At 49.5% G+C, this 10,196-nt stretch overlaps 4 protein-coding genes across 4 annotated transcripts; 2 read left to right on the plus strand and 2 right to left on the minus strand.

Annotated features, from left to right (window-relative positions):
* The first annotated feature begins 27 nt into the window (after positions 1 to 27).
* K444DRAFT_619285 (uncharacterized protein) lies at positions 28 to 2,967 on the plus strand. Its single transcript, XM_024881490.1, has 4 exons — positions 28 to 368; positions 420 to 655; positions 716 to 2,490; positions 2,572 to 2,967. Exons 1-4 carry the CDS (start codon positions 154 to 156, stop codon positions 2,602 to 2,604), a joined length of 2,259 nt encoding a protein of 752 aa, XP_024730224.1. The 5' UTR covers positions 28 to 153; the 3' UTR covers positions 2,605 to 2,967.
* Positions 2,968 to 3,982: 1,015 nt separating this feature from the next.
* On the minus strand, positions 3,983 to 5,297 carry K444DRAFT_173059 (uncharacterized protein). The gene is made up of 2 exons (XM_024870755.1): positions 4,151 to 5,297; positions 3,983 to 4,023 (listed from the first exon to the last, which is right to left on the minus strand). The coding sequence occupies exon 1, from the start codon at positions 5,147 to 5,149 to the stop codon at positions 4,262 to 4,264; it is 888 nt and encodes a 295-aa protein (XP_024730225.1). The 5' UTR covers positions 5,150 to 5,297; the 3' UTR covers positions 3,983 to 4,023; positions 4,151 to 4,261.
* Positions 5,245 to 7,470, minus strand: K444DRAFT_619287 (uncharacterized protein). The gene has a single exon (XM_024881491.1). The coding sequence runs from the start codon at positions 7,144 to 7,146 to the stop codon at positions 5,446 to 5,448; it is 1,701 nt and encodes a 566-aa protein (XP_024730226.1). The 5' UTR covers positions 7,147 to 7,470; the 3' UTR covers positions 5,245 to 5,445.
* A 1,440-nt stretch (positions 7,471 to 8,910) lies between these two features.
* On the plus strand, positions 8,911 to 9,969 carry K444DRAFT_571909 (uncharacterized protein). Its single transcript, XM_024877336.1, has 2 exons — positions 8,911 to 9,038; positions 9,089 to 9,969. Exons 1-2 carry the CDS (start codon positions 8,967 to 8,969, stop codon positions 9,869 to 9,871), a joined length of 855 nt encoding a protein of 284 aa, XP_024730227.1. The 5' UTR covers positions 8,911 to 8,966; the 3' UTR covers positions 9,872 to 9,969.
* Positions 9,970 to 10,196: the final 227 nt, after the last annotated feature.

The following is a 10,196-nucleotide window of genomic DNA, read 5'->3' on the forward strand; positions in this document are numbered from 1 at the left end:
TCGCGCCTTCTTTGAGGTCGAGGTGCGGGTGACCACTTTCGCTATATTTACATTCTATCTCTCCGTGCACATTTGTGACTGTCCGTCGCAGGAGAACTCCATTTTCCGAATCGTCAAGTAGGGATCATCTTTTCATCTATCCAAGGAGATAAAATGCCATTTCAGAACACCGCTCCCACAGCCTCGTCCCTCACGTGCGACATTCAGTATGAGGCAGCCATGCTTTCCCTCCCCTCAAGAACAATAATGCCAGCGAAAAAGGACTGGGATGATCTCAAACCAACTATTCGAGAACTATACCTGGGTCAAGGACAAACACTGCAACAACTCGCCAAATACCTGGAGGAACGCCATGGCTTCAAACCAACGTGAGCATCCGTTTTGAATAAGTGGAGGAGAGACCTGACATGTAGAGATAGGAAGAAACAACTCACGTACCACATTTCTGGGTGGGGATTTGAGAAGAATGTCAAGAAGGGTGAACGGCGAGCACTTATCGAACGTCTTGGTGCTCAAATCGGAACGTCAGATATTGCTTCGGAAGTGCATCGGGGCCGAAAGCTTGACAGGACGAAGCTGAAGCGATGGATAAGGCTAGAAAATAGTGTGTCAAACGGTTCTCTAGTGAGAGGTAAACAGGTTACGGATCCTCCAGGCGAGCCGGCCCCCCGAACCGAACTTGTAGTAGCTTGCTAATGTGAGCCTCACCATTTAGCTACTCCTAGAGACATACGAATGCCCACTCTGGAGCAAACTCCACCGCACGACGAAAAATGCGAGGCTTTTCCACATGCCAAGGAATCTGAAAATGAATCATTTTGTTCTATGGACAATGCATCTTACTGGAACTCTGTGGATATCGTCGGATCCCCTCGGCTGACTAAATTGATCGGGGCGTTAACAATTGAAGAGTGCAATATCCCTGCTTTGAACTTGGATATCGACATGCCAAAAGTGGAGGACATCTTGAAGAAGGATTTACTTGACCTTTGCAAGAGAGTTGACTCTGCTAAAGAAGAGAGTAATGCACCCACAACCAAACCATGGTCCACAACGTTCTCAGTTCTGCAGAAACCTTCTCACATGTTCGAGAAACGCACACAGCACATCTGGCAGTACGAGCTATACCCATTCCCCAACCAATCTTCGCCAAGCCACGCCAGTAAAGCCCTATGCTCTTGCATCTCTGTTCAGCCTAGGATGTCGGAGATAGAGTGCAAAAGGAAACTCGGGAATCTAAACAATATGACAGACGCCGAAGTAATCCATCTTGTACACCTCATGCAAGCCGAATCATACCGCCTGTTATATTCTCATAATATAGGTGGTGCAGAGACTTGGCTCCGCCGTGTTATTACAGCGAAACAGAAAGTAAAATGGTACAAACCACAACAAACTTTACAAGACTGTTTGCTAGTAATTCAATACGTGCTACAGCAAGATCGATATAAAGAAGCTCAACAACTTCACAAGGACTTTCATATCAAGGTGGAACGACTGTTGGGTGCTGACCACGATATATGTATCAATTCAAGAGACCTAATGTCTGGGATACTTCGAGGCCTCGGTTTTCCGGCGGAATCGGGGAGCATTCAGAGAGAAGTGCTCCAATCACGACTTGTTACTCATGGCACACGGCATCCAGACACAATTCGTGCTATGCATAATTTAGCATTTTATTTAAAACCGTCCGAGAAACATCAAAAGGCGGCTCAACACCTTATGGAGACCGTAGTACGCTTCAAGCTCGAGACCATAGATCTTACATGCGATAATGGAATCAGTAGTCTGAATACTATCCAAAGCATTGCTCTACTTGCTGGGTTTTTTAATGATGGTGGGCGTCATGACGAAAGCGAGAATCTATGGAACTACACCCAGAAATCGCTAGGAAATACAACAAAAATTGCGGCTGTGCAAACCTTCGACTATCACATGAGAAGAGCTCACGGCTATAGGCTCCAGAAGCGATTCGACGAGAGCGAAAAAATACTTCGCGATCTCTTGGAACAACATGAGAAAGCCATGCCTCTTAGCTTGGTGCTAGAGGTGATCGGCGAACTTACAGAAGTGTTAATGGAAACAAGTCGCCAACGTGAAGCAGAAGATTGGCTCAAAAGAGAATATTTACTCTGCGTGAAGATATATGGGCCAGCACATCCATTCACTGTGTCATACTGCTCGATGGTTGGAAAATGCTTGTGGGAGCAGCGGCGACACCATGAGGCGAGACGATTCTTCGGGAATGTGATTGAAATTCTAGCGTCAAGTGATGATTACAATGAATCTCACGCTGCTTGCATCCGATGGGTCGACAGTTGTAAATTGAAAGCAGAAGAGATGGTAAAGATGGAGGATTCGATGGAAATATGTTCGGGATCAGATGCTTCTGAGGAAGAGTGGCGGGACACTGATGAGGATGATGAGGATGATGAGGATGATGAGGATGATGAGGATGATGAGGATGATGAGGATGATGAGGATGATGAGGATGATGAGGATGATGAGGATGATGAGGATGATGAGGATGATGAGGATGATGAGGATGATGAGGATGATGAGGATGATGAGGATATTAACTTTGACCAGTTTTGTGACTTATGAACTTTGATGATGCTACGATAACATTGTTGGAAAGAGCGGGGTAATGAGTTGGGAGAAGTTGAGAGGGAAGGCTGCGAAGGCAGGATGGGGTTAGACGAAGGACTGAGCAAGGAAGCGAAGATTGGGGAGGGTATGGGTTTGATTGGGGCTGGAGCAAGATTGGTTAAGGTAGAGAAGGGATGCTTCCTAGAGTGAATTTTGAGGTTATTTCTTATCCACTCTCCTCTGTACTGCTTACCAGTGTATCACCTCTGTCAACGCTACTGTTTATCTAGGGGGTGATAGTATGGCTCTTTGACAAGTTGACGGAAACTTTGTTGGAACGAGACAGTATAACATTTTAGTTCAATAAACTAATTCGTAGGCTTCGAATTTGATGATGTACTTTCCACGGCTTGTCCAAAACTAAGTCTGTAACGAGACCGCTCCCACGTCAGGCCTGTTTTCAGGCCACACTTCACCCCGCATCCACCATAATTTTTTGAGTTAATCTTTGCTTCACAATCTTTGGCCTCCGCTGTAGAAATGCGTCGTGTGCATCGTTTCTCCTCTCTTGATGGGAAAATCGACTGACAGTTTCAGCCTTGGTTTTCATCTGGCGCTCTCTCTTGTTTCCCTCCGATATCTAATAATCATCTAACAAATCAATCTCGGACAAAAGTGAGACGAACCACTTTCTAATATCGCTAAGTATTTGTGACGTCGGAACCCGATCGAGCTTCGCGATGTGCAACAGACTCACACCTCGATTATGAAGCGCTTGGCTCCATTAGAGGAGACGAGTTGAGACTTGGCACTCATAACGACTTCTAGGGAGAATGAAAATCGTGTAAGACCGAACCGGAATCCGAGTAGAAACGGGGTTGGCTTCAAGGCTCTCTTATGTAACAAAGTAATATTGAATTTAACAGAACAGTACTGGAACTCCGACAGCGCGAAACTTAGACACGGCGAACATAATCCGGCGCGGTAGTGACTTGCGCTTGACGGATCTTCAGCCCGGAATGCGAAGCCGACAGACGTTTCCCTTCGGAGATCTTTTTACGACCAATATCGAATAGAACGAAAACAAAGCAGAAAGGAAAAACGGAATGCCCTGGTTTCAGCCCACGGCTCTATGACCTACTAGACTTGACGGTGCCGCGGTTTAGAATCCGAGGTTCGGATCCAACTACCCTCCCGTTTCAGTATCTCCTGTTTACAACAACCCTCGGATGCAACAAAAAGTCGCACGGCTAAATAACGAACTTCTCGTACCCGCTAAATGAGCAAGGACGACCTTCTGGGATCCGAATCCAGAGTCCGGAGTGTAAACAAGTGTTTTTGATGAAACCCGGACGAATGCCCGTTGTCCTCGTTGCGTGTAAGACAAACCTGGTGTCCAAATTTTTGCTCAGTAATAGGAAACGGGAAGGCGAACTGCTTTGAATTAAAATCGTGACTGACCAACCCGTTTCAGGCGCTCTTATGGGACAATGAGCTTCTGTTCCATGCCAAGCCGCGGCGATGTGTAACAAAAGGAGGAGATGGTTGGTTGGTGGCTTACAACACAATGCATATTATTGACAGTCTAACACACGCCTCAGCTAATACCAAAATATAGAGCCAAGAATATAATCATTAGTCAACAGGCTCAACTCAATCCTTCATGCTCAACTCAATTCTTCATGCTCAACCCCTCCATCCCCTTCTCCACGGTTTCAACAGAGTCCCTGTTCGGCCTCACAGTACTGGCAACACTGGGCGCCCCACTACTCGTCCTCTTCTCCCTAATCTTTTTCAATGCCCTCGTCGCTTCGCCCTCCAAGATTTCCCCTCCTTTCCCCTTTCCAAACCCGTCTTCACCAACCACCTTCCCAAGTCTAATGACTTCAATGTCATCGGAAATAAATCTCGGCTCACCTGGTATGCCCGCCAGAGGAGTCTTCTCTATCAGGCCCGGCAGCATCCCCCCACCACCGTACCCGCTGTCTCGGAACAGCAGCCCTTCTTCGCCATTGACCGGTGTCCGCATGGCTCCAAAATCAGCGCCTTCGTTATCGTCTTCCTCGCTGTGATACGATTTCTCGGGGGCTGTTTTTGGCCTGGGTGAACTGAGATCTCCAAGCCCGGCGACGATATAAATAGGTTGCGTTTGGCCGGTTGCCGTTTCGAACATAGGCGGGTGGCGCCAGACGTACTCGGTTTTGGGATGCCCTTCTTTGGTGATGTATTCTTTCTTGCTGGAAAGAGTGGGCTCGAGGGTATTCTTCGTCGTTGAGAACTTGGGCGTGTGTGTTGATGTGCGAGAATTTACTCTTGAGGGATTTGTTCCCGACTCACCGCGAGTATACCCGATGATTGGTCCATCTGCACTGTCCTCGACATCGAAATGTGCAAGGGAAGCTTGATAGTTGCTTGAGGTGAGAGATTGGGAGCGATTGCGTGAGCGGGTAGTTGAAGCCTTTCTATGGAGCGCAGACCCATGATCCCCCATTCCCATTCTCGTTTGGACAATTTCCCAATTCCGGCTTGGGCTTCCATTCGAGGTTCGTCCAGGTACCATGTGTTCGGGAATCTCGATGAGACCCTTTCCGTCCGCGCTCGGTACGTAATGCTTTGGAGGTAGGATTTCGGTTTCTATCACGGGGAGTATGCGGTGGAAGACGTCGTGAGTGTGGATTTCTCTTGTAATTCTTTCTTCGCGGATCTCGTGGCGGGTAGGTAGAATTTTCTCGTGGATGACGGCTATTGAACCATATTAGCAGCCGACTTGCTAATACTTTGATTCGCAGAAAGGAAAACTGTGAACGTTGGAGATGGGAGAGGCCGGTCCTCAGGTGGAAATGAGGGAGGCTCTTGTCACCCTGGAGGATGAACATTAAGTGGCGATGGGAGATTTGACGGGCGCCATGAAGAGCGCGACGGTAGAGACAAGGGGCGTGATACATTGGACTGGGGACGCATATTGGAGAAAGCTGGAATTGGGGGAGCATCTGTACCAGGCAAGGCTTTGATTGTTACGTCTCTGTCCACCGTGTTAGATAAATCGACCACGCCTTCCAGACTAGGTGGTTCCCGGGCCCCTTCGACAATCATTCCTTGTTTCTTGGTTGCTGTACCAGGAGGCTGTCCTCGTGTGGCAGATTGATTGTCAGCTTGGAAGTCCTGGCGGCTTTGGCTGGGCAAAGCAGAGTAGGTTGCCGATCCGCTCCTCGAGTGTGTGCCTCCGATTGTAACGGAAGTCTGGCTTGCTTCTGACATTGTACGCCTCCGATCCTTCAGAGAAGAGGGATTCGCCGAGGACCTTTGTTGACTTGGGATTGGAACAGTAAGTCGGGAGATTGACATTGGAGGGGTTTTTTGGTTGTCCTTTGTCAGTGTTCGTGCCCGTCCTCGAGTAGGGATGGGAGGTGTTGATGTTATTGGAACAAACAGTTGGTGGCCAGTGTCCTCAGGTTCTTCGTCTATGGAAGCTGAGGTGGAAAATGGTGACAAGTTCCTGACTCTGTGGTCATGTACGCTATTGGGGGGAGGAAGCCAATCGTCGTTCTGACATCTGTTAGCGGAATATGTCACCGCAGAAGTCGAGTCGATCCGGGGCTGGTAGACCGACACAGGTCTAGACGCGGACGAATTGATCTGAGATGAACGGGTGGAATTTGCCTTCGTCTGATTTCGAGGAGAATGGATGTCGTCACTTGCAGTGTGCTCGTGGGCTAGAACATCGCTCCTCGCAGAAGCGGCTTGGGAAGCAGGCACTCCTTCTTTATTATGCCCCTTCTGTGATACGTAAACAGATTTCCGGTAGCTGAACTCGGGGGAGTTCAAATCAAATGCTGCAAGGTTGCGATCCGCCACATCTTCTCCGTAGTTTCGAACGCCGGATGCTTTCGCCCGGTCTCTTGACACATCCCGAGACGGTCTTATGTTGGAATGCGCATCCAGCAGATCGACATAGGATTTGTGTGATATATGTGACGCGTTGCGTAGATGCAGGGCGGATGGAGGTGTGAAGGTATTGGGGGCACCTGCCTCTGCAGGCTTGGAAGCTTTCGTCGGCTGGTATGCTCTGATCTCTCGTGGGTTTGGCGCAGAAGATTTGGAAATTGGGGCAGGTACAAGAGGAGGAGGAGGTTCGACAGTTGATCGAATGGAATTTCGTTGGCTCGAGTTGAAGAAGTTGGGAGGTGATTTCATCGAAAACCCGGACCGTGTCCTCCCATGCGTGTTATTATTGCTCCCAAAAGTGTAACCTCCTCCTGGCTTGCCATTATGGGGAGCAGTTCGCGGTCTTTCAAGTATATCTTCTCGAAATCGAGGGACACTTGGTGCTGCTGCTCTCGTGCTTGCAGCTGACTGTCGCCTCGAGGCATCTCTCTTCGAACGCGATCGCTGAAGCTCTTCCAGGACGTTGGGCCCATTGCCAGCAATGGGGTACGATCCCTTGACTGGCGGATCTAACGCAACAGCAGAATCATAGGATCTGCCCTTGACGTTCGGATTGCTGGATGATGTGGATGAGGATTTCCCAAAGAGAAGTCTGTTGAGTCGTGACCCCATCGCGGCTTTCTTCAGGGGTGAGACACCCTGCAGTCAGGCCAGCCAGGGTCTGCCGCAGCCGAGAGCGGGGGATCTAAATTTCATGATGGCATGACGATGGTTTCTTTGTTTTGATTCCCAACAGTGGTTTCCACGGACGTCAGACCGCATCCGAGGGTCTACGATGTATCCCCCTTTTCGCCTTGGTTGCGCGATTAGGGCAATTTCCCCGGGAGGCTGAATCCCAAACCTTTTCCGGGAGCGTGCTGGGGTTAGTGTTTGCTGGCCGTGTCTATCACGGCAAGTCAAGATTTTCGAGCGGCTTGCTGGGTGGGGAGCCCAGCACACTTCACTTGTTCTGGCTTGGTACTTAGCCATGACGGGCTACTGAAAAGTGGAGATGGTAGTTGAAAGAACGACTGGGAACATCCAATGAGAGTCGCGTTGATGTCGGCGAGATGTCATCTCCACACGCGTGCGCATCCTCTCTGGTCCTCAACTGACGTCTCCCGGCTCTAGAGCTCACACTGAACGTGTCCATCTGCCCTGATCGTTTCCATATCCTCATGGCATCGTTGAGAAGCCGAATTAAACCGAATTCTTTATTGGGCGCGGCTCCGTACTCACATCAAATCTTGTGTCCGGTTGTGGCGTCGACTGTGGCTATTTGGTGGAAAGTGGCCACGAAGAGCTTTACAGCCCGCTTCACATTCGGGTTTTTGAGCAAGTTAGTACAGATCTGCATCTGCTTGTAAAGCTCAAGTGCTTGAGCATCAAGGGAGCTCTTGGGTCTTGACTCTGGACGGTCCAGGCCGTGTCCTCCTGTTCCCCTGATTCGGAAGGGAGCCAGTGAAGAAACTATGATGCAATCACTTCCCCTCACATCATGCAAATTCAGATGGCCGAAGTGGCAAATTTCAGAATACCATCCCACAGGATCGATATCTACAGCGGTAACTTCGATTTGTGAGTTGAGGTGTGGAAAATCCTTGCTGGACTAATCGATTTGGTTCTGATCTCAATGATTTGTTGCCACCATGGAGGACGCACATCGCCAGAATCCTCGAGTCGATCGTCTCCCGCTCTCAGCTTCCTTGAGCGCGAAGATGAAGTGGCTCTGCAAGAAGATTGACTTTCATATCCAGCGACCCTTGCTGAAGATCGATGCTCGTGCAGCGCTTGTCATGCAAAACATTAGAGATCGCTCTGCTGGAACCAGCCGTTTGGGAGTCGTCGGTGCAACCCTCGGTCTAGACCTGCTATGCGCCCTCGCTCCAGGCGAGGAAGAAAGTTTTTCGCCTTCTGTACGAGCGGGCGCGCCGAGTAATGAGCCCAATTCAGACTCGTCGAAAGAGTCCTTACCTACTGTACGGAGTTGCCTCCGTGTATGAACTTCGTCCTGCTCGGAACCGAGCCAGACATTATCAACATTTTCACGTGAGGAAGTTCTGTCCCACATTTCAACCTTTTGATTCAACTTTGCACAGCCCCTTTGATATCACCGTTTCCTAAACCCAAGGGTCTTCTCCCACGCTTTCGTTATACGGATCTCCTGCAACTCCACGGAAACTAATGGCCGAGGTCAGGACATTTCTCTTGTTTACAGGATGCGCCAACTCAAGTTAGTGCTCGGCAACTCCTATCAACCAGCCGTCATTGATGATGTAGTCTGCTGCAGCCCACCGTTAGTGAGGGGCTATAGACTCATACATAACTTCGCATCTATATTTCTGAACCCTCTACATTATATCATTCAGTCCTTCATCCTCCATTTGCACTCTTCATACTCAATCCTCAACATCCCCAGGCCTTACTTTCAGAAATATAACACATTGATCAAAATGGAAAAGGCAAAGGCAGCAGTTGGTAACTTCCTTTCGAAGGACGGAAAGCACGACACTACTGTCCATGAAGTAATTTCACACACCTCCTGTCTCCACCACATTTCTAATTATGCTCCCAGACGGTCAACCCTGCAGTTCAGCACGAGAAAATCACCCCCACTCGACAAGAGAATGTGACCACTGCCGTCGACCGCGAGGTTCACCAAGACCACTACCACACCTCCGTCCAACCCATTCAAGACCGCGAGGTCCTCCCAGAACAACATAGCCACCAAATGGCCGGCGTGGAGCACCGCAACGTCAAGCACGGTAACGACCAACACGTGAAAGACCGTCTGGCAGCCGAGCAGGCGCAATTCAAGAACACCCGCGAAGTCGGTTCCACCCAACACTCAGCAGCAACAAATGCAAGTGTGGCAGGAGAGCACGTGCACCACCACGTGCACGAAAACATCCAGCCTGTTGTGCAGAAGGAGACTATCCAACCCTCCGTCGTCCACACAACCGTCCCTATTCACGAAGTGCACCAGAACGAGGCCAAGCACCACACTGCCACGTCCCTCCCTGCTGTTACTATGGATGAGTTCAAGCGACAAGGCGGACACCTCTCTGGTCGCGAGGAGCGCACTGATGCTTTCGGTGGCGAGCCACGCTCAGTTGGAGGTACTCTCGGCGGCGCAGGTGCCAAGGGAACTACCTCGTTGACTGAGGACGACTCGACCAGAAATGGACACCACCACAATGAGCACCTCGGAAGCATTGGCGCTACAGGTGCCCGCGCAGGAACTGGTGGCATTTCTTCCAACTCTCACGATACGGCCGGCAAGAAGCCAAGCCTGATGGATAAATTGAACCCGAAGAAGGATGCTGACCGTGATGGGAAGGCTGGCATCATGGACTAGAAGAATCATTGAACGTTGGATCTTGTTTACATACCTGTACAAAAAGACGTATTGCATGGCGCCACGGCAGAATAAACATGGCCGTAAAGGGTTCCGTCAGCCATCTTTCGTGTTCTACGATGACCTGTGAGCTGCGTTGTTCGAGTGCTAAGTCGGCTTGCTCATCAATATTTACTTAATATTGAGAACCTATGTAGAGTGCCAAACAACTTTGTTGGGTCTCATCAGTCCCACCACGTTTTGTACGCTTTCTTAAATTCTTATCCGTCGTGTTATTTTGATGACTGTTGAGCTGAAGTGTCTCATGTAATTTGCGATATTGCGA

Source organism: Hyaloscypha bicolor, assembly GCF_002865645.1.
Source record: "Hyaloscypha bicolor E unplaced genomic scaffold K444scaffold_157, whole genome shotgun sequence".
NCBI lineage: Eukaryota > Fungi > Ascomycota > Leotiomycetes > Helotiales > Hyaloscyphaceae > Hyaloscypha > Hyaloscypha bicolor.